The sequence below is a fragment of the Poecilia latipinna genome, unplaced genomic scaffold (genome assembly GCF_001443285.1).
Source record: "Poecilia latipinna isolate Pla-1442-1.1 unplaced genomic scaffold, P_latipinna-1.0 Scaffold536, whole genome shotgun sequence".
Taxonomy (NCBI): Eukaryota; Metazoa; Chordata; class Actinopteri; order Cyprinodontiformes; family Poeciliidae; genus Poecilia; species Poecilia latipinna.
The window spans coordinates 272,299-295,798 of record NW_015113152.1 but is presented as its reverse complement, the minus strand read 5'-3'; the positions used below and the strand labels follow the sequence as shown (position 1 = coordinate 295,798).

General features: G+C 35.8%; 2 protein-coding genes and 1 long non-coding RNA gene across 5 annotated transcripts; 2 read left to right on the top strand and 1 right to left on the bottom strand.

Annotated features, from left to right (window-relative positions):
• Window positions 1-69: 69 nt before the first annotated feature.
• On the bottom strand, window positions 70-4,408 carry psmb4 (proteasome 20S subunit beta 4). The gene is made up of 8 exons (XM_015041049.1): window positions 4,247-4,408; window positions 2,952-3,078; window positions 2,780-2,859; window positions 2,089-2,235; window positions 1,738-1,819; window positions 1,281-1,397; window positions 326-414; window positions 70-220 (listed from the first exon to the last, which is right to left on the bottom strand). The coding sequence occupies exons 1-8, from the start codon at window positions 4,369-4,371 to the stop codon at window positions 208-210; spliced, it is 780 nt and encodes a 259-aa protein (XP_014896535.1). The 5' UTR covers window positions 4,372-4,408; the 3' UTR covers window positions 70-207.
• Window positions 4,409-5,714: 1,306 nt separating this feature from the next.
• LOC106952729 (protein prune homolog 2-like) lies at window positions 5,715-14,540 on the top strand. Of its 3 annotated transcripts, none has more exons than XM_015041047.1 (15): window positions 5,715-5,907; window positions 7,462-7,509; window positions 7,625-7,710; window positions 8,390-8,449; window positions 8,549-8,593; window positions 8,686-8,718; window positions 8,791-8,847; window positions 9,873-9,956; window positions 10,042-10,203; window positions 10,266-10,511; window positions 11,291-11,393; window positions 11,466-11,597; window positions 13,155-13,241; window positions 13,323-13,421; window positions 13,929-14,540. In XM_015041047.1, the coding sequence occupies exons 2-15, from the start codon at window positions 7,469-7,471 to the stop codon at window positions 13,951-13,953; spliced, it is 1,260 nt and encodes a 419-aa protein (XP_014896533.1). In that variant the 5' UTR covers window positions 5,715-5,907; window positions 7,462-7,468; the 3' UTR covers window positions 13,954-14,540. The 3 variants fall into 3 exon arrangements, with proteins under 3 accessions (XP_014896533.1, XP_014896532.1, XP_014896534.1); XM_015041046.1 differs by having other exon boundaries at window positions 7,328-7,509; XM_015041048.1 differs by lacking the exons at window positions 7,462-7,509; window positions 7,625-7,710 and having other exon boundaries at window positions 5,717-5,907.
• Window positions 14,541-18,496: 3,956 nt separating this feature from the next.
• On the top strand, window positions 18,497-22,896 carry LOC106952728 (uncharacterized). The gene is made up of 2 exons (XR_001426037.1): window positions 18,497-20,724; window positions 21,595-22,896. It is a non-coding gene; the product is annotated as an uncharacterized LOC106952728 (long non-coding RNA).
• Window positions 22,897-23,500: the final 604 nt, after the last annotated feature.

Below are 23,500 nucleotides of genomic sequence, written 5' to 3'. Positions count from 1 at the left end.
TCCTTATTTAAAAAGTTTCATGTCTTTTTAGAGGAACTGGTAGTAAATAAAATAAAATGAGAATTGCAATAGCTTTTTTTTATTTACTGTATTTATTTTTCCATTATACAAAAGTGAACGTGAACAGAAAGAAACTAAACTGGGATAGATAGGTTGCATGGTGGGAAGTTACTTCTGACGTAGCAGGGAAACGGCTCCAACTCGTCTTCATTCAAACCCGCTGCAGAGAAAACAAGGAGTAAAATTTTACTCTGTGAACATCATGAAGTTATCCTGAAAAGGTCCAACAACAGGGATTTGTGTCTAGAAGGAGATCTGGACGTACCTGACCAAATGAGCGATGTCCCAGTTGGTTTCTGATGACAGGGGACCGATGATTTCCACGCCCTCCGCGGTCACGATGGCAATTTCATGCTGGAATAAAATCATTAAAACATTAAATCCCCACATTCAGTATAAGCAAGATCCATTAAAGCAGTGTCTTTTTAATGAAGGGCCCCCAGGGGGCGCTGTAGGAACCGCAGAAAACGTGAGAAAAAACATGCATGAACAAAAAATCTGAATTTTTGTTTTCTGTTTTTCAGTCAGACCTTAAAATGATTTAGTTAAACGTTATTTCTGGTGTCTAGTTTTCTGACATCAAGCTGCTTATTTCCTCAAGCAAGAAATGTAGACATTTCTGACTAGAAAAAAACAAAAGGAACTGCTGCAAGAAAACAAGAACTATGGGGGAAAAAAACAAATTTGATCCAATTAATATAAAATATTACATTAGAAAAATTCAATACCTGGTAACAAAGTCATAATATATTATCCGACAATAAAATTTTCCTCTTAGGACTCACAGCCGTCTAATATCAAATGGTATTTTTTAAATAATTTTCTAATTTTATCTGGACTCATTTGTAGATTAATATACAACATATTTCCATGTGCATGCTTCTTATTTTATTTAACTTATTTATTTATATTCAGTCATATTTAAATTATTTACATCACAGTTATTTATACATTTCTAAATAATTTATATTTGTAATATGAATACAGTAGCTCCTCAACTAAAAATCGATTTCCCCTACTGGATCAATAAAGTATATTCTATGGTATATGAATGTAGTAATTATGGAGTAGTGAATAAAAACCTCCTAAAAGTTTATGTCTCTTTCCATATTCTGTGTTTTTGCACAGGCGGTGTGTGGGCAGAGCTCCTGGTTAAAGTTTAGCTCAGTTGGTGTTTTTCTGCGGCTCTGGGTCCGACTGGCAACGTGAGCTGAACTCACCCTGTTGTAGGAGCGAGCGTCTCTGTAGTAAAGCACTTTGAGGCAGCGCTCCACCAGATCCCGGGCTTCCTGCTTGCTGATGTCCGCCTTGTTCTCCACCACCTCTCTCATCAGAGGCTGTGGAAGCACAGCAAATCAAACTTTTATTTAAAAACAAACACTTTCAATCCACAGAGTCCTGATTCACTTCAGGGTTTGAAATTACATAGTCTGGGAATCCTGGATTCCTCATAAAATTACGACTTTATTCTCATCATTGAAGAACAAAAACGTGGCCTAATACTAAATAAAAGCCTGGCCTTGCTGACATCACTCGTTACCATGGAGACGGAAGGAATGCGCTGGTGAAAAACGAAAACTAGATTTGATCCTACATGTGTGTTTATATGGTATACAAACATTTTTTAAAACATTTAAACTCTGAAAAGTTGTTTTCTCTTTTCACATGGGGACTCACCTGAGCCAGGTACGCTCCAAACCCGGTGGCGACTGTAGGAGCCTCGTAAGCAACGCCCAGCTTGTCCACATAACCCAGGAAACTGGAGAAGACGAAACATTTAGGAAGGTAATAAATTTAACAAAGCAGCCGTGGGAAGAAAGAGCAGCAGCGGGTTCACGTTTAATCAGTATAGTCAGTATTAGCAGGCCGGTCACAATACCAATTAATCAATTAATCACATGATAAATTAAAACAAACTCAATAATTTTCTTTTTTTACCAAAACATGGACGACAAAACTCTTCAGTCTGGTGCTTTAGTCTCACTTAGTCCTTATATTGAAGGATAATTTTGACTCATTTCTGCTCACCTTTCCCCGTTGTAGAAACCTCCGATGACCACGGTGTTCCACAGAGGATTCATCTTGCTGCGGCGGTTGTACATCACTCTGGTCAGCCAGGAGTGGATGGCCTTCGGACTGTAGCTGTGGCCGTCTCCGAGCAGCTCCTCATCGATGCTAACAACAGAAACAACATTTACATACAGAACGATCCAGAGTCAGCGTGCAGGTTCAGTTATTACAGCTGGATAATAACTGATTATCCAGCAGTTATTATCCAGATCGAACCTGATCTGAGCGATCAGGTTCGATCGCTCAGACCTGAACCTTCAGAGCCACATAAAGACGGTTACACAGTCGGCCTTCTATCACCAGAAGAACATTTCTAGGATTAGATTAGAGGATTAATGTCCCAGTAAGATCTAGAGCGGTGTTTCTCAAACTTCTTCAGACCTAACCAATTGAACAAAACACTCACAAACCACCTAGCTTGAAATAACATGACATCTTAATATCTACACCCTGAAATTAAAATATTAGTCTCTGAACTCATTTATTGTTGTTTTCTTTGGTCATCCTAATGAGAAATGTGTTGCTGTTTAGTAAATGTGAATGAACATGATCAAAACATGAACATATTGGGACATTTTGAGTTATTTACAGATTCTTAAAGTTTCGTTTCTAAGCGGGTTGTGCTTTTAGTCCTTAATGAGGAACTTACACCATCTGTTCGATGACCTGCTTCAGGTACTGGTAGTCAGCGTAGTCCCCTGATGCTCCCAGGATGGTGTTGTCGTTCACCTATTTAAAAAACAAACAAATAAAAAACATTATAGACAGCTTTCAGTTATAGAAATTTCTGTTTTCTTGTTCTTGTCGACAGCGGTCGTCACCTTCATGAGGCGGGAAATGTTCCTGAACCGAGCCAGAGAGCCATAAGAACCCAACATGTCCGCCGCGATGATGACGCCGCCTGTGAACTTCACACCGAGCACCGATGTACCAGTTACCATCGGGTTACTGCAAAAAGAAAGAAGAAATATTCAATAATAGACATGATTGTAAAAGTCTATAAAGTCTGCATATCATCGTTTGTTGAAAATATTCCTAGTGAGTAACGTAGCTGGAGAATACAAAGATTTTACAAAACTATTAAATATCCACTTTTCCATCCTTACTTTTTTGTAACCATATAAAATATGCCAACATCTATTTCCGTGTTCCTGTGTTTGCCTTCTCAGTTGGGTGGTTTCATGCTAATAAAAACATAATTACTGTCTTGAATTTCAATCACAGAATATGTCAGTAATAGGCAGCCTGTCACAATAAGCAATTAAAACGAGATAATTTCATTTTTAAGCAAAATGTTGTTTACATGTACATCATAACCAATTTTATTTATGGTTTCAGTTAAAAGTGGTTTTTATTTCTGTTTTATTAATTGGTTTTGGTTGTCTAGTTTTATTTTGGATATTTAAAATATCTTCCAGTTCCAGTGTTTCGTGTCCTTTACTAAATGTAATTTTATTAGTCTTTGAGAGGGTGAACTTGCATTATAATGCCATTATTAATATATCACTTGAAAATGGTCTCAAAATAATATTATAATTTATTATAATAATTACTGGGATGATTTATCATCCAGCAAAATTTATAATTGTGACAGGCATAGTAACAGGCACCTATAATTACTTTATTTCCATAACAGTAAAATAATATTACTCAACTATTCTTGGAAATCAGGATAAAAATCAAAACAAAATAATAAACATAAGCTTTTTCTCATAGTTTTGCTTCTTATTATTTTAATAATTACTTTAAAGACTGCAGTCTGTCTTTAAAGTAATTATCTTACTTTTTATATCTGGGAACAACAATCTGCTGTCTAAGCTAGCTTAGCTAACAGGTTACGATTTATCAAACGCCTAAAAAGAGATTTAAATAGATTACCTAATGTCTGATCATCTTTATTATTTAATTAACGTAACAACTCAAAGTGTCTGTTTGCTTTAATAAAGTCGTAAACCTTAATGTTGAGGTAAACTGTTAAGTGCTTTAGCTGTGGTTAGCAGCAGCCGTTTCTCCATGATGATACAGCACAGCAGCGGAGATCAAACCGAAACCAGAGCCGGTGTTCGGCTTCTACGAACATTACGAGGTTCTGGTTCCGAGCCAGACATCTACTCACAGTGTGTGTCTAACCGGGCCGCATGATGTTCCGTGCCCAGTTCTGCTGGTGCCAGGGAAAGAATAAAACTGTCCGGGCTTTGGTCCGTTCTCCCAGAAGTTTAGCTTTACACCACTGGACTCCATGTTGAATATGTCGGAAGTGACGAGAGAGTCGCCCAACGTCACTTCCACCCCAACTTTATTTACAATGAGATGGCATTTTGTCATTATTTTGAAGGAGAAAATAAAGTTTTACTTTTACACAGAGATGGGTAGAGTAACCAAAAATTGTACACAAGTAAAACTGGCAAAACTTCAACATATTTTTGCTCAAGTGAATTTAAAAAGTAGAAAGAAATTACTCAATTCAATCTGAATTCAATTCAGTTACATTTAATCTCAAAAAATTTGTTTGTTTTTTCACATTTTGAGGTCAGAAATTTCAAAGGTTTTTCCAGAAAATTTCTGGGATTAACCTCAAAATGTCTGAGTTTTTGCTAGCAAAATTCTTGATTTTGGAGCTCAGAAATTTTCTAGGTTTTTTTAGAGAATTTCTTAGATTTATCTGAAAATTTCTGAGATTTTTCTAAGAATTTTCTTCATTTTTGAAGCTCAGAAATTTCCAAGATAATCTAACAATTTTTGAGTATTTTCTTGTGAATGTAAGGCTTGTGGAGCTCAAAACATTTCATTCTTTTTCTAATAAAGTTTCTGAGCTTAAGCTTAACATTTCAGTACTTTTTTGCACATTTTAGACTTTTTTTAGACAGATTTTAAAGCTAAAAATGTTTCCTGTTTTTCTTAGAAAATTTCTGAGATTTTTCTAAGTTTTTTTCAAGCTCAGAAATTTTCACACACACAAAAAAAAAATTCTGTGATTAATGTAAAACTTCTGTTGCAATTTCTTGCAAAATTTCGACTTTTGGAGCTCAGAAATATCCTTGTTTTTTTCAAGGATTTAATTATTTTTTAATTGTCATGTACCTTTGCTTGTTTGTGGTACGAAATTCGGACTCAGGTTCCAGATTGAGAAATCCAGTCCACAAATAAAAATAAACAAATAATAAGAAAAATGTATTACATTTTAGAAAATTTCTGAGATGATTCTAAGAATTTCAGACATTTCTTCAGAATTTTTTTGACTTTTAAATTCAGACATTTTGTTGTTTTTTTCTTCTAGAAAATCTATCTGCGTGATAAGACAGAAACAAAACCTTTCAGCATCTTTTAACAGTGCTGTTAGAAGTTTATTTTTTTACTTTTTGTTTCCTAAAAAGTAAATGCCCTATAAACTTTTTCGTCTGTCGCATGAGACACAACTGTCAAACCGCAATAATACGAGCTGTGTCATATTTTGCCATGCGGACTCGTTCAGCAGGCAGCAACATGAACGCCACCGTCTCCACCCCGGCACGCCCGCTTGCAGTCACGGTTGCCACAGTAACGGGGTGGGACCCTTATTGTTGCAACACACCTCCGTTTCCTTTATATACCTGAAAGTGCAGACAGAGAGGTGAAGCACAGCTCAGGTGTCAGAGTCCGCTCATAAACGGATCAGCTGAGTCACCAGTTGTGGAGCTGGTTCCGATTCAGATCTCCTCCATTTGTCCCGAGCCCGTTTCACCTTTCCTCACCTGTCCCCCCTCACCTGCCGGGGCCGACTGGGCTGAAAGAGCTACTGTAAGTCTGCCCACTTCTACTCTAAAGCAAACTTTTATTTTAATCTTTTCTGTGGCGTTGGGCTTTTACATTTCAGCTCACTCTGTTTCTGTAATCAGCGTTCTGCCAGAGAGGTAAATATAAATGAGAGCAGGAAGGGTTGTGGGTTGGGCTTGTTGTTTTCCTGGTTCGGATCCAGTGAGCAGAAATCTTAGAGCGGCAACATTTGTCCAGCTTTGTGTCAACAGTTCAGTTTGTTCCAACTGTTTTCTCATTTCAGTATTTAAAGGCGTCTGAATTACTCATTACTGGTTGAAATGATCAGAAAATGCTTTATTTCTACAATATGGTCTCCAAAATGTTTGTCATGGAGGCTAAAAAATCTCAAGTTGGAAGAACTACAGGGGCCACAAACTTTAATGTTTTAAATATAAATGCAAAAATTATTTAATGATTTAATTTTTACCTATTCAGCAGTCAACTAAACGCAATATTTTAATGACGATGAAAATAGCCAGATTTCTATGACAATATATTGGGTCAGTGTTTCTCAACTTTGGTCCTCCCCGCCCAGCTGCTCTGCAGGTTTTATATGTGCCTCTATTCCAGAACAACTGATTCAAATGATTGCATGACCACCAAGTGCTGCAGAAGCCTGTTAATCACCCAGAGATACAATTCAGGTGTGTGGCAGAAGGGAAATGCCTAAAACATGGAGGACAGGGGGGGGGGTGAGGACCAGGGTTGAGAAACACTGTATTAAAACAAGAAAAACGGGAGCAAATTTCTGCCGAAAAATCTCAGAAATTTTCTTTTTTTTAAAAAGAGGAAATTTCAGAGTTTGAAAAATTTTCTAGAAAAACCTTAGAAATTTCATAGTTTTTTTTCTTAAATTATTTAGGTTAAACTCAAAATTTGACTTTTTATCTCCCAAATTTTTAACTTTTGGACCCCAGAAATTTCCAAATTTTTTCCAGAAAATTTCCAAGATTAATCACAAACTACCTCTCTAAATTTTGGACTTTTTCAGACTTGGGAATTTCCAAGTGTTTTTTCTCAAACATCTGAGCTTGATGTCGAATCCAAATATGCTTCTGTTAGCCGCTAGCTACTCCATACAAAGTGTTAATGTTAACAAATGCATATCTGTATATACAGAAAATAAGTATGAAACTCTAAGCATGACCTAAATATAAAATCATGTACACAGAAATATTACACATACTGTATAGATTTGAGACAAAACTTTAAAATGTGCAAGAAAATGTTTTAAAAGCTGATTTTAGTTATATTTTGTTCTGTCAGTTCAACTTGGTAAAGAATAAAATGAAGGATTAAAAACCCAGGAGGAATATGCAATGCATGTGTAGAATGACTTTGTTTGCTCCTGTGAGTGTGACTGTAGGAACTGGTTTAGATGTGTGCCATTTACTGAAAACAGGTTTGAGAAGGAAGGTGACGCGGCGCAAAGCTGTCATTTTTAAGTTCCTGCTTCTGCCAGCCAAATCTGGCAGCATCAGTTCTGTCTGAGTCCAAAACGCAAACGACTGCATTCATCTTCTCCTTCATGAACAGAAGCAACATGGAGTCCACAGGAGAAAAACACAAAGAAGAAACATCCAGGTCAGAGGTCAACCTCAGTACTTTTGCTTTATTTAACTGGGACACGAGAAATCGTACAAAATACTTGAATTTTCACCGTCAAAGTAACCACTTTATCCACTGTATCTTTCTGCAGGATAGGTTTGGGAGATGAAAACTCTGAAACCAGCCACCAAGATGCTGCAGATGAAAACATGTCTACTACAAGAACCACAACGACAGGTCCATCAGCTGTTCACTTCCCTTTACTTTTCAGCAGAAATGTCGTCCATGACCACCAGGAAATGCTACATCAGAAGCATGTAGAAAAGTCTTTCTGTACCATCATCGCAAATAAAAGGTTTACTGAGCTCTATCAGAGCCAGGTTTTTTTTTGTTTTGTTTTTTTACATTTTTGTCAAAACATGCATCCTAATATAATCTGATGCCTAATATCTTCAAGAACTTTCATTCAAAAAGTGAAGTTTATCTGAAGATTAAAATTCAGTTGTCATTTAAATGCAAGTTTCATATTGGATTACCCAAACAAAGGCATGAAGAAAAATGTTGTGCACTGCAAAAACACGAAATCTTACCAAGTATTTTTGGTCTAGTTCCTAGTGTAAATATCTTGTATTAAGTTAAAACTAACTTGCAAGTAACTTTTCAGAAAAATATGACCTTATTTCAAGTAAAAAAAGTCTTTAATATTGATGAATAAAGTACTAGTTCCACAATCAATGGGTGCTGCACCGTTGCCTAGCAACGCCAGCCAAGCCCAGCCCGTAACCTAGCAACCAGAACTAGTTCCACTGATTAACATAAAATTTTTTCCATGTTGTGACTTAAAATAAGTTTGTATATCTTGCTGAAAAGTTACTTGTAAATTAGTTTTGTCTTGTTTGAAAATGTCTCCCAACAGAAGACGAAGAAATGGGAGGAAGAGAAAGTGGTTTCATGGCAATACCAGATAGGGACTCGGGTAAGAGGAACAGGCATAAATCTCACCATCATCATTTTGAAGACAGGAGGACCATCTATAAAACGATCTGCAGGTTTTTCAGATGTCCTTTATTTTAAGGTGAGGAGGAAGGAAGAGTAGAAGCACCTGCTGTAGATGAAGAGGGTGAGAAATGCTGCAAGATTCCTTAAAATCCCAACCTGAGAAATGTGTCTTTTCTCATCAGTTTTATTCTTTTTTTTTTTTTTTATTGCCAGGAAAGATCCAGGAGCTGTCTGAAAGCCAGACAAGTGAGTTTACCAGCTTTTTTTTCTTCTCCCTCCTCAGTTTCTTGACTGACTTCCTGTGTTTCTTTTGTTCAGCTGAGGAATCTGATGAATTGGAGCAGAAACCATTGACACCCAGCAGCTCTAGACCAGGTACAGCTTTCTGTCATCATACAGCTGATGTATACGTCTCAAAGTGTTATTTTTTTAAGTTTTATTGACTTCTGATGCATTTATATTTTCAGTCCAGTTCTTCTACGTCACATGTCAAACTCGAGGCCCGCGGGCCAAATCCGGCCCGCCATAGCTTCTTGGGTGGCCCTCTAGACTCGATGCGATGCATAAATGGAAACTTCAAGATAACATTTGTTTGCTTAAATATGATTAGATCAATCAAATCAATGCAATTTTCATCTGTATACTGCCAAATTATGTCAGTTGCTCCAATTTTTCCAACAGATCCCTGCACTTTTCCATACTAATCTATAATTGAGTTTATTGAAAATTTTCCACAGTGGTCAAAAATATTGGGTTAAAGTGATGCTAACTATTTAAGCTATTTAATTTGAAAGCTAAAGACATGGTTTATAAGCTAAATAGCTTGTGAATTAAATATTTAGTTTTGAACTCCAACATTTATAAATGTAGAAATGCCAAAATATGATTTTGCCAAACACCCACATTTTTTCATTATGACAGACTAAATAAAGCAAATTATTACTGTGTAACCTTACAAAATGCACGCCATATAAGTGAAATAATCTGCCAGTGGAATTGGCACTGCGTTGCTAGGTGACGGGCTGAGCTAGGCTGGGGTTGCTAGGTAACGGCACAGTGCCAGAGGAACTAGTACTTTTTAAAATGAATATTAAGGAATTAATGACTCAAACAAGCTGCTATAACTTGATGAAAAGTTACTTATCAGTTAGTTTTCTCTTATTTCAAGTGTATTAAGATATTTGCACTAAAAACGAGATCAAAACAGTTGGTAAGACTTATTTTTTTCTTAACTTATTTAATATCAGAGTAGAAAGTATAAGGTGTGATTTCTTAATATTTTGTGTTTATGCAGTGAAGGGAAGTTCAGCGTTGGCTAGAACAGAAAAACCTAAAAGTACATATTTATTCCTGATGGTGTTATTGTACGTAAACATCCTGACCATCATTTCTGTCCTCAGTCCCGCCCAGCAGTCTGGATCTGACTGGGGAACGACAAATGAAGAAGAAAGTGCTGGCAGCTCCAACTCTGAGTGTGTCATTAGGTGACAGTTTTAGCATATTTTTATTTTTTTTACGTCTTTCTGTGTCAGCCTGTTTGTTTTTAAAATGATGACATTCCTCCTCCAGGTGGCAGCGAGTCGATAAAGTCTGATGACCTACAGTCCACCTTTCTCTCCCCGTCACCTGAGGATGCAGAGGACACTGCATTGGATTTTGATTTGGACGCCTTGGACACGCCGTCCGACAGCGAATCCCTGCACTTCCCCCTCTATGACCTGGATCTGGAAGGTACCAAAAGGGAACAAATCATGAACGTCACATGAGCAAATTCACATCTTCTTCTTCTGTAGATGACATGCGGCGCCTCGGTGTGGCCTCCCATCGCCTCAGAGTGTCTGAGACCAGATCCAGATCGGGCTCTGGAGCTGGTTCTCTACCAGGGCCTGACCAGTTTGGACTGGGACCCTTGGAAAAGGAGGATGTGGTGGACAGCAAAGGCACCAGGTGGCGCTGTTTCACAACAGGTGACCCTCCTCAGGAATCGAGGGTCGACATGAGCGTCCTGGAGCCTTATCTCAGAGTTCTGTCACACGGAGGTTCGACCTACTTCCTGAACACCTAATTAACCCCCACACTGCAAAAACACAAATGTTTTTCTGGTCTAGTTTCTAGTGCAAAATATTTTAACACACCTGAAATGAGACAAAACTAACTTACAAGTAATGCTTTAGCAAAGCAAGAACTTAACACTGAAGAAAAATTACTAGTACAAGTGGCAGATTATTTCACTTATAACATGGGGAAAATATCTTGTAAAAAATCTGCCAGTGGAACTAGAACTTGGTTGCTAGGTGACGGGCTTGGCTGGCGTTGCTAGGTAACGGTGCAGGGAAATGGTACTTTAGAGTCAATATTATTATTAATAATTATATATTATTATTATTAATCATCTACTTTAATAAAGCTCTTTTTTAAATAGATTTTATATGTATATTTAACACTTTGAATGGAGTAGCTTGTTAACAAATTGTGGATTAACAAAGTATTTTCTATTCTAACAATAATGATGATAATAATAATAAAAACAATAGATTTTATTTATAATGCCTTTCATAGAAATTAAAAACGAGCAATTACAATGGAATTACAATTCATTTAAATAAATGAATAAACAAAAGGAATTAAAATAAATATCCAAGAAAGTGAACAAACATTTTTGCTAAAAATGTTGCTGTATCTTGCTGAAAAGTTACTTAAGTCTTGTTTGATTTGTACTTGCACTAGAAACTAGACCAAAAATAGTAGGTAATATTTGGAAGGTTCTGTGTTTTTGCAGTGCTAGCTGTTAACCTAACCAGTGGCTGCCATTTGTCAGGTTACTATGGAGACAGTGGGGATGACATAATCGTGTTTTCCTCCTGTTACCTCCCGGAGAACAGTCTGGAGAACTACCAGTATGTGATGGACAACCTCTTCAGGTGAGACGCTGAAACTGATCAGATTACTGATTGATTATTGGATTCTTTACTGTTTCTGTTTCCGTCTGTCAGGTTTGTCATTGGGACTTTGGAGCTGATGGTGGCAGAAAACTATATGATAGTTTATCTCTGCGCTGGAGGGCAGAAGGAAAAACTCCCAGGAATCAGCTGGCTTAAGGAGTGTTACACCACCATCGACCGCAGGTAACAGCAACACATCGAAACGTCAGACTCTGGCTGCACTGCAAAAATACAAAATTTTACCAAGTATGTTTGTCTAGTTTCTAGTGCAAATATCTTAGTTTAGTCTTGTTTGAAGTGTACCAACTTAAGTAACTTTACAACAAGATATGAGCTTCTTTAAATGAATAATCCCTTAATACTGATGAAACTTGGAAATTGGCAGATTATTTGAATATAACATAGAAAAAAATTATTTTTATAAAATAACCTGTCAGTAGAACTAGTATTTTTTAAGCAATAATTTACATAATATAAGTGCCTATATCTTTCTGAAAATTTATTTGCAAGTTAGTTTTGTCTTATTTCAAGTGTACACCAAGATATTTGCACTGGAAACTAGACCAAAAATACTTTAAAATAAGATTTTGTGTTTTTGCTCTGTGAGGTTTTCAATAAGTCCTTTTAGGTTTATTTCTTTATTTTTGCACCAATAAATGATTCCTGACAAATAAATCACATCGTGCTACTACTTATTAAGATATGGGAGAAAATATGCTCTTTGGTCCCATTTAAATGTGTGTTAATTATAGCCCTTATGAACAACTTAAAGTCGCAGTATTGATTTAAGTATGAGAACAAACAGAAATATTTCAAGTATTTCAGAAGTTTATGATCAACTCGTGAAAAGGATAGTATTGTTGGATTATTTTAAATTTTCTTTCTGTGGAAGTTTTCATAAGTCCATTGGGCTTTTTCCTTTTCTTGCAGTGTTATTATTATTTATCTGTTAATATCTTTGATCTGTGTTTTTAATTGTGCAAACCGATCTAAAGTAAACTGTAGTAAACAATGAAAATCCAATTTAAGAGATGTGCATTGTCCACCTCTTTGTCTTGGGGTTTCATTTAAACTGTTATTTCAGTAGTGTGCCAGTAGAGGGAGTACTTTCTCCACAGTAAAAAAATTAAAGCTAATTTAAGTCAATTAAGCAGATCCAACAAAAACACTAAGGATAAATTATAAAACTCAATTACATTAACTAATATTTTAATTAATGTCATATATTTTGGTTTACATCTTAAATGTTTAGATGATGTACAATGTGAGTAAACTACTCGTATATTAGTTATTTACATCTTATGAGTTTGTTTAACATCATCCACTGCAAAAACACAAAATCTGACCAAGTATTTTTGGTTTAGTTTCAGTATTATGCACTTGTTTTGAGTCAATTATATCTTAATATTGATGAAAAAGTGAAATGATCTTCCAGTGGAACAAGATGAAAAAGATTTAAGTTAAAATGTGGGATTTCACTTAAAATATTGGAAAACTATCTTATTATAAGTTAATCTGCCATCTGTAGTACTTTTTTATCAATATGGAGGGATCATTTATAGATTTATATAAAACAAGCTCCACTATGTTACTAAAGTTATTTTTGTCTTATTTCAAGTGTACTAGGAACTAAGCCAAAAATATGTGGTAAGACTTTGTTTTTTACAGTGTGGGCTTCACAGCAGATAAATTTATCTGTTTGGATATCAATCGACTCTAAAATCTGTTATTTATTTGTAGGTTAAGGAAGAACCTGAAGGGTTTCTATGTGGTCCATCCCACCTGGTACATCAAAGTCATCGCCACCATCATCAGACCCTTCATCAGGTTTGTTGCATCTTCTTCTTCACTTTTTCCAACAGCAAAAAATGGCAGAAAACCAACAATCCTTTATCTGTTTCTCTTTAGCTCCAAGTTCAGCAGAAAGCTTCAGTTCGTCAACACGCTTCAGGAGCTTTCTCTCTTCGTCCCCACTGAGCATGTGCAGATCCCAGACTGCGTCCTACAGTGAGTCAAACGCAAAGGATTATTTACCTAACGGTTTAACTCCCAACTAAAAACACTAACAACAAGATAAGTCTGGTCAATAAATCAATAATGTATATCATGATAGACATGTGAATTATTAGACATGTCTGATAGAATATTCGATAAGTAGAAGATTCTATCAGAATATTCAATCCAGAACTGCACAACTGACTCACTCATTCTTTGGTTACTTAGCAACTCATTCATTCTCTGGTTGCCTAGCAACAACTTGTAGAGTTACTGGCGTAGTAGTAGTTTAAGGTTTTGCCTCATAACACATAAAAATTAAACATTAAGTGAAAACTGTATAAAATAGGAAAGCTCACATCACCAGTTTGGCAGAATTTCAGATATTCAAGACAATATTTATCGATATCAACTGGTGTGCAAGGCTTTAATAGTGATGTGTTTTTCAGCCATATTGAAAAATGGCTGGAAAAACAAGAAGATGTAATATTTTAATCATGATTTCTGTTTTTCCTGCAGGTACGACCAGGACCAGTCCAGGTGAAGCTCAGCCTGACCAGATCAAAACATTTCTCTCTTTATTTATTGTTCCTGCAGACTTCCAGTTTCAGGATGAGGATTACAAAAATCTTAGTTTTTATCTTGTAAACAGTGTTGATGGAAGCTACGGAACTATATATTTCAAATAATTTCGTATTTTTATTTTAAAAAGAGAAGAACAACATAATGCAAATTAACTATGAACACAAACTGCCTTATTTTACAAATTTTTTGATTTTTTTTTTTTCTAACTTTTTGTCTGAAAATTTTATGAGCAAAGGTGCTGACATATTCGCACAATAGATTTTAAAAATGGTGATTAAACTGCTGTAAAAATTAGGAACTATTTTTTTTAAATCATGTGAATCACCATTTTAGTAAGGATTCAAGTAAATAAGAAATGCATGCATTTAGATTTTTTTTTTACATTTTCAGTCATTTTCTCCAACCTGGTGGTTTTTTTTTTTTTGTTTTGTTTTTTTCCTACACATTCAGTGTTATGAACAAATTTTCATTCATCAAACCCATCTGGATATGTGGGTGCTTATTTTTTTTTCTGATCAATAAAATTTTATAGAAATGCTTGTTAAATTTGTTTGTGTTTACGTTTCTGGAAACGGTGAACTCTATGCTTTTGAAGCATTTGAACCAATTATATTTCTGCAGAAGTCACAGAAATGGCATCATATTTCAGTACGTCCTTCTGCAATCTGTGGAGGGAAATAACACGGTATTCATGAGAATTGTGTGGCAATATTTGGGAAAAAAAAACAACAAAAAAAACAGATGAGTTTACAGATGCACAGATTCTACTACAAATCGGCATGTTGAATGGTCAAACATATTTCTTTGTGGGTAAAAAAAGGTCAGACATATTTTTCCTTATTTTATTTCTCCCTAATGTTTATACTTTACATCTGTATGCTGAGTCAAATTCCTTTGCTTATGTTCATAATCTCAGTCATTAAAACTGATTCTGAAAGGTCTGTAGATGTTTCCAAAAATGGCTATTTCATGGAAATTTTTTTCCAGTTAAATACTCCAATGTTTAAATTCACTCATCGAAACGTGATATTAATTCTGTTTCTTTTAATCAATGTAAACCATTTTGTTTGGAGGACATCTCAGATATTGGCATAAAATCCCACAAATCATGTAATCTTAAAAATACAATCCCACACAGTGAAACGTGATGGTGGCAGAATGATATTGTGGGTCAGAGTTGATGCGTTGCAAAAACAAAGTATTTTTTGCATAGTTTTGAGTGGAAATATTTTAGTACACTTGGAATAAGGCAAAGTTAACTCTTAAGCAAGACATAGGAGCTTGTAAGTCAATAATTCCTTAACCTTGATGAAAAAGTGCCAGTTCCATTGGCAAGGGGCCCTGCGTTGTTACCTAGCAACGCCAGCCAAGCCCAGCCCATCGCCTAGCAACCAAGTTCTAGTTCCACTGATTTTCACTTATAACAAGATATTTTTCCCATGTTATAAGTGAAATAATCTGCCTGTGGAAGTGGTTTAAAATCAATATTAAGGAAAACTTTCCTTAAAACAAGCTCCTATATGTTGCTGAAAAGTAACTTGTAAGTTGATTTTGTCTTATTTTAAGTGTCTTAAGATTTTTGCACTAGAAACGGGACCAAAAAATACTTGATAAGATTTTGTGTTGGGTAATTTTTAGCACAATGGTCCATTTGTACATTCTAAACATGTTAATTTGTGTTGAACAAAATCAAAATGTGTAAAAATATAACGCTGTAAGGGTCCTGGTTCTTCTCTGATCCAGATTATGAAAACATCGGCATGATGTGAACACCATCACTTTGACCAAGGAAATGGACGTTAATAAAGAACTAGAAAGCGTATAACTGAGAGTGGAAGCTTTAAATATGCTGAACCACTTTCTGAAGTTCCCCCGCTAGTTAAACCACGACATAAATCAGAAAAGTCTTGTGAAAACTGAAGGTTATGTCAGAGCTGGAGTGAGGTTGCAGTAATGTCAGGATGTGTCTGAGCGGCCCGTTTGTCAGGATATGGAGCTGGACAGGAAGGAGGTGAGCTAGCTGCTGAGGAAACTCCATAAACAGGAACACAGAGCGGATCATGCGCTGGTCCCATTTCGCTTCATGCTTTCAGAACTAGTTCAAACGCATGAAGAAATCATACGTCACGTTTTCTGGTTCTGTTCCTCTTTCCCCAGGGTTCTGTGTTCCTACATGCATGTAAAACACATAACAGGAACCTGAAAATGGGGAAGAAACTAAAGCACACTGGGAGCACTGGGATGGCTCGCTTATGTGATGGTTTTCTTCTGAAGTTGATTAAAAACATAAAATATTACCAAGTATTTTTTGCGTGTGGATTATTTAGTCATTAGCATAAGAGGGTAGAGTAACAAAAAAAGTTACTCAAGTAAATGTAATTGAGTAAATGTAACTAGTTACTACCCAAACCTGGTCATTAGCAGTAATAATTTCACAGTTTCCACTTTGTTTTGGTCTTATATAATGATCATTTCCAATGAAATATATTAATGTTTGTGGTTGTAATGTGACAAAATAAGGAAAATTTCATATTTGCAAGCCACTGTAAATCAAAAAGGCAAAACAATTAAAACAAAAACAAACATTAGATAAATAAAATCTCTCCTCAAGAAAAGGAGAGCTTACATCAAGAAACAAGAACTGACGGTAATAACTTTTATTTTTATTATGTTTTTTTAATTTGTCCAGCTCTCATTCTTGTTTTTCTATATTATTTTTACGTTAACTTGTTGATGTGACACCTGAATTTCACCCCTGTTGAACAATAAATGATATTTCTGATGTGACATGTAGAACCAACCGTCTGTTTTTGGCTAAATTTACCCAGAATGCTCGGTTTGTGTTGTTTAAATCAACTCAGCCATGTTCTCTGTCAGCAGATCAATGTTAGGAAACGACACCCATAAACATTATTTCTCCACATCTGGCGAATTGAAAACTGAAGCCCAACATAAATCAGGAGCAAAGGCTTTCAACTCGGAGTTTCTCACCGTACAAAATGTTTACGCTCTTTCCAGCCTTAGGAGTAATTTCCTAAACAACGGTTTTCATTTTACAGTAAACTGTGTAGCTGCAGTCGTCCTGTAAAAGTCCTGGACGTTTTTTCATGCGTTTCCCCGCACACCCGGCTCCAAACGCCAGCCAGCAGCGACCACATCTTTCATTTTTGACCCCCTCCGCCTCCCGTCCCCCGGTGCCGGACTCTGGTTGCCGTGGAAACGCAGAGTTTAAACCGTCATTATTTCAGGCCTGTGGTCTCCAGCGCAGCTGCTTGTAATAAAACGTGATCCTGAAGTGTGATGCCATGTTTGAACTGGGTCAAAACATGTTGTACAGAGTACTGACTGCACTACACAGAGCTAAAAAATAAGAGTATCGAAAGTTTGATACTTTTGTTTTAAAAAGTAGTTAGTTGTAGTTTAAGTTTAGCTTCACCAAGGAGCCAAACCTAATGGCTTTAAATTCAGTGAAAAACATGCTCAGCTTTTTTAACCAGTGTTTATTTTACTTTGGAAACAGCACAATTTTACAGAAAACTCACATTTTATACACTTCTGCTCATATTTTTCTAACCAAGCAAGACTGATAAAAGGTCTTAATAACATTAGCCACAATTAGCCGCAGGCAACGCTACAAAATATGTAAGGAAAATGTAACTTTTTGAGCTATTTTTGCCTCTGTTTTATATAACATAATGTTTATGTTTAACAAATTAATAAAAGCATGATTATGTTACACTTAACGTAAGCATAAACATTTGTTTAACATAAATGCGGTCTCATTAATTCAGATTTTAGTTGTCCAGGAGTTCTTGTGTTTTTTTTGGATTAGTTTCCTCAACAGGATGGCTTGATGACTTGATGATTTCTTCGGTCTTTGTTTTGTCAGAAATGTTTCCATTTTATGCTAGCTGTGCTAGCTTGAGGAGCAAAGTAGCTTAATAAATTTAACTACAGCCAATCAGAAAGATGAGCATAGCAAAAAACATTTCAAGAAGCAATTTCAATTTATATATTTTTTAAATAATTCTTGAAAAACTAATCAGAAAAACTTTGTAATTAAAATTTTATGGTAAAAACTTTAGTAGATTCAATATCACCCTCATAAAATAATGAGCTAAATCTCTTTTTTGGCATTTGGTGACAATATTTTGTTTTAGCATTTTTTTTCTCATCTTCCCTCCAATTTTCTGAGTCCCTCTTAGCGCCCTCTGGCGGCCCTCCATGGGACCGCGGCCCCCACTTTGAAAAACACTGCTGCAGGTTATGGTTCTGCTATTGTTAAAATATGCTAGGATGCAGTATTTATGGCTAAGAAGTTGTTATGATCAACTGTTTATTTAGAAGCAGGTTTTCTCCAGTGCCATGAATAAGTTACAGTGACTTCCTGTCAATTAGGAAAGTCTCAGCTTTCAAATGTTTTATTTAGTCATATCTAAAGAATTTAAAACTGGCACAATGTTGTTGTTTTTTTCTGGCAGATCATCTCTGTTACTGCCCACACTCGCTAAAACATTGTGGTGTTAAAATAAAGGACTTTCACCACAGAGATGCAGAGAGACGGAGGAGAAAACAGCAGATTTATTCAGCCGCCATGAGACATTTATTACATAAGGAGAATAAAGTCACTCTGTGAGTCCGTTCCTGCCAAGGAGGAACAGGTTACATAACAAAATAAAAACTGAAAATAAAAAATAAAAAATATTACCATCAGTTACACACAAATCCCCCATTCAAAATACAATAAAATCACTGCATATGAAGGCATGTAAAGTAATCAAGGGAGAAATTTGATGTATTTTGATGATATGCTCAACTGACAACTGAGATTTGATAATGATAAAAAAAATCATATTATATTTCAACAGTTTTGCCTTACAGCTGATTTTTTAAATAACAATACAACCTTCTTTTTGATGTTTGTTGAGCTCAGATAAAGTCTCAAAGTTTAACTTGGTGAGGAATAAAATGTTTTAATTTGTTCCTCAGATCTACCAAAAACCAAATTAGCAGACTGTCACTGGAACAACTTTTAATATCTGTTTTGTCAGAGCTTGACATTATGACTGTAAAACATATTGTAATAAGAGTTTCATATTGGCCAATATCGCTAATTATTGATTAGATTTTTGTATTAAATATCTATCCTCTTTTATCCACAGTTTCACTCCACCTCGTTGTTTTTTTATTTTTCAGCAGTTATGAGGCGCAGTGGGGGAACCTTAAACTGCTACTGCGTGGTTACTCAGCAGGCTGTTGCTAAGCAACCAAAGAATGAGTGAGTTGCTAGGCAACCAATGAGCAGCGAGTCAATTGATTCCACCAACTTATCTTAACTGGCTGTTAGAGGTTGAGCTCCTGAAGTCTTTCCTCTGCCTACATCCCCCAGAATGCTGTGAGGTTATACTGAATATTGTATTAAATGTATTATTTATGATTATTGATTACATATATTGTTATTGATTTATTGTTCAGTCCTATGTTGTGTGCTTAGTAGTTAAAATTTGATGGACACCTCAAAGCCGAGCCTTCAGATGAAACCAGTTAAGTTTTTTTGATTGTTTAAAAACACATTTAACACGCAAAGACTGACAGAAATCAGCTTTTTTAGGGGGATGTCAAATCATTCATGCAATAATTAATTTTAGTCGATTATCTGGATGTTTTCTAAGCATGTAAACAGATTTTTCATTTCGTGTTTGGACTGATTCTGAATTTTGTGATCAATAGTCATATATCAATGATATGTGACGTTCTGACAATATCAATAGTATTTTAGAAAACAAAAAGCACATGGATGGTTTCATAATAATGACGGAAGAGATAAGCATCAAATTTCTGCTTTAAGGTGAGTCCGAAGGGGAAAGTGTTTTCCAGTGTTGTTGGACTGTAAGAGTGGATGGGAACCAAACAGGAAGAGGAAGAGGAAGGGAGAAACTGTGGTCGAGATAAACAAAAGGAACTACACTTCAGCAGCCAGAGAACAGGTTAAAGTTTCCACAAATAAGAGGGGGGGAAATGGAGACAGGGACAAAAGGTCGGCATAAATGTGAAATCTTTTCGTCCATTTGTTCTGCAGGCTGAAGGAGTCTGGGAAGAGTCTTCAAGCTCACATGTGGCGTCCAAATGGGCCGATCCTAAACGCTCTGCTATACGCAGCCAAAAGTATTCCAACTATTTATTGCATTAGTTCAGGCATCTGAGCTGAGGACTCTTTAAATACTTCTGTAAAACCTTAAAAACTTTAACGGGAGGCTTCGAGGTCTGTTTCACACACGTAGGTTTTGGGTGAAAACTTGGATTAAGAGTCTTTATGAGCCATAAAAGAAACAAACTCACACAGCGAGAGGAATCAGATTTTCCCTTCAGAGGAAATTCACCATCGCTTGTGCTGGGAGGAAGTGGGCGGTTGCTGTGACTACAACAGAGACGGGGAGAAACACCAGTGGTTTCCATGGAAACCAGGGATTTTCCCCCAAGTAAGTTATCGATACATTCATTACTTTGGAGTACTACCGCATGTATTTTTGTTTTTGTTTCTGATTTAACTTTAAAAATTTAATTTAAGGAGTTTGAAAACTCAGCAATATTGAAAACTAGCTAGCAACTGCAAATTATTTGCGCTAAAGGGTCCCACATGTCTAAAATCAAAAGTCACAAACCACAACACTTGGCAAAAAAAAGAAAAAACATATTTGGAGACTTCTGCTTTTCTAAGTACCTACTATAGGTGGCTGCACTAAAGTACTTACATGAGAAGATTTTATGCAAACAGGAATGATAAGCTAACATTCGGTATTGTTAGCAGTAGAAATGTATCCAAAGCTGTTTAGTAATTTTACTTAGTGGATCAGATAAAGAGTAGTGGCCCGAGCATCGAGCCCTGAGGTATCCCATAACTAACGACGGAGTGTGAGGAAACTTTGTCATTAATATGAACAAATTCAAACTGGTCAGACAGAGATGAGCTCACCACACTACAACAGTTCTCTTGATCTTCAAAACATTTAAGTCTGTATGGTATTATTAGGGACTGTATCAAAGGATACCTTTACTTATTGACAACAGTTCAGTTTCTGTGCCACCACGAGCTCTTAGCTTCAATATGTCAGCTGAACTTGAAGCTATTGTGGAAACAGGAATAATAAATATAGATTCAGTTTCAGCTGTTTTTATTTTAGTCCATCTGTATTGCAATGGCATAGCGAAAAAACCCTTTTTTACAGGTTTAGTTCACCACTTTTATAGCAGTGGCGAAAGAGGCTTTAAAATTACAATTTTTTCAATTTCCTGTAATAGCTAGCTGTGTTGTACTGCAATATCAACAATTATTAAATACCCTGTAATTATCTGCTCAAATGTTTAAAAAAAACATTACAAAAACAGTTCTGATTTATTACAACCACAAAATGTTCTCTCTGTTTGTAGCAGCTAGTCATGCTAATGCTAGCTCGCTCATATGCAAACAGAAATGCTAATGGAAGATTTGGTTGTAAATGTGTTAGTCTCTCCATTTCCATGTTCCTCCAAAACAGTGTGATGCCTAATAATTATTTTATTATTCAAAAACTTTTACAGCAGGAATCCATTCAGTTCTAAGTCACTTTTCAGCTTCTTGTAGCGGTTAGCTTTCCCTCAATCCCAGTGCTATAGAGTTGATTTCAACTATGACTTCTTTTTTTTTTTTGTCTGTTTTTTTTTAACACTTTAACAATTGAAATTAAAGCAATAGTAAACAGGAGCTTTAAACCACCTAGCTATATGACATTGCTAACGCTAGCTTCAATGTTAATTCCTGTTTTTCAATTGAATATTATTTTGTAAGGAAAATAATATTAAACTTCACTCCTATGGAAATTATAAAAGTCTCCCAAGTATTTATAGTTTTGTCTTTTCCGGGTTGTTTAATTACATGTTTGGACCAGAAATTAAAAATCACTGAATGTTTAATTTGTAACAAGTCTAGATTTTCACTCCCATTAAATATGTGAAGGTTTAATACTTTGAAAATATAAGAACTTTAGTGACATGACAATCAGTGAACATACACATATTTTATTCCTCTTCTCTGTGTCTTTATGGTGTTTCAATGAACTGTTGACACGTTTGGACCTTGATGTAGGTACAAAATATAAAAGAAAAGTATAAAATATTTACATAAATGTCTTTCAATTATTCAAAAATACTTGTTTCAAAGGGACTGTACAGTTTTATTTGGCACTGCACAAGATTTTCTTCTTACAAAGTGCTGTAATTAATCTGTCTGATTAACCAAAAAGCATAAAACCTGAACAAATTTAATATATTTTGCTTTTAAAAAAAAATCATCTGAAGTAAATATTATAGCTCAAAGTGTCTCAAAATAGTTTCAGTTTCACAATATCTCAAAGTGTTTAAAACTTTGCTCAAGACATGAAATACAGAAATTTTGACACATAAAAACTTAAAAGCCTAAAATCTAAAACAAAAATCTAAATAAGCAAAATAAGAGAATCAGGATGGGGTGAGATACCAAAGAAACGAGCAATATAAATTCAACAAATATCACACATTAAATCCCCCAAAACAGCATAAAATTACAAATAACACAGATTTTCTTTTAAGTCAAGCACTCACAACATAAAGCAGTCAAACTCTACGTCCGCTACCAGGTGCAGCATGAAATGTCTTAAAATACTAGAAACATCTTAAACAGTGATGGCCGAAAAACATTTTTCTCGTCCCAAGCCAACACTGTAGTGGGCCGAACATTTCTCTTTTAGAGTAAAACAAAGATTAAAAGAGAACTTGCAGACATGTGGGTTGTTTATACTAAACTGGGAACACTATGACACACACATTCACATGTCTGTGATCTTTTCTACCTTTTTATAGGACCTCTGCTGACATCATGCAGTCCCATGGCCTCACATTTGTTTCTCTAAAAACCGAGGCCGGGACTTACCATAAATGTCCACAAATAAAATTACCGAAGTTCCCCACAATGTTCAGATATTAAAACACACACACACGCACACACACACACACTCCTCCTCCTCAACACACACACACTCCAGTCCAGTGTAGCAAAAAAGAAAAAAGAAAAAAAAGGGACTTTCCTGTCTCCTTAAAACAAGAGTCTGTCGTCACTGAGCACCCAGATGGTGACGACCAACCTGAAGGATTCTGGGAAATGAAGTCCAATGATGTCATCAGACGATTAACATTGGGGAACAGTCGACAAAACACCAGGTGCTGAATAATACACTGCAAAAACACAAAATCTTACCAAGTGTTGTTGTTCTACTGATATCTCAGTACACTTGAAATGCAACAAAATAACGTGTTTTAAGTCAATAATTCCTTAATATTGATGGGAACGTACTAGACCCACGAACAACAGGCCCTGCGCTGTTACCTAGCAACGCGAGTCAGCCAGCCAAGCTCGTCACCTAGCAATCAAGTTCCAGTTCCACTGATTATTTCACTTCAAACATTATTTTTCCCCCCTAGGTAAAAATGAAATA

Coding starts and splice junctions, on each gene's coding strand:
- psmb4 (XM_015041049.1), bottom strand. CDS start 4,371: ATGGAGTCCAGTGGTGTAAAGCTAAACTTCTGGGAGAACGGACCAAAG. Junction 2,236..2,779: donor CAGGTCATCGAACAGATGGT/GTAAGTTCCTCA, acceptor TTCTGTTGTTAG/CATCGATGAGGAGCTGCTCG. Junction 1,398..1,737: donor TTGGAGCGTACCTGGCTCAG/GTGAGTCCCCAT, acceptor GTGCTTCCACAG/CCTCTGATGAGAGAGGTGGT.
- LOC106952729 (XM_015041046.1), top strand. CDS start 7,454: ATGAACAGAAGCAACATGGAGTCCACAGGAGAAAAACACAAAGAAGAA. Junction 9,957..10,041: donor AACTCTGAGTGTGTCATTAG/GTGACAGTTTTA, acceptor TTCCTCCTCCAG/GTGGCAGCGAGTCGATAAAG. Junction 13,422..13,928: donor ATCCCAGACTGCGTCCTACA/GTGAGTCAAACG, acceptor TTTTTCCTGCAG/GTACGACCAGGACCAGTCCA.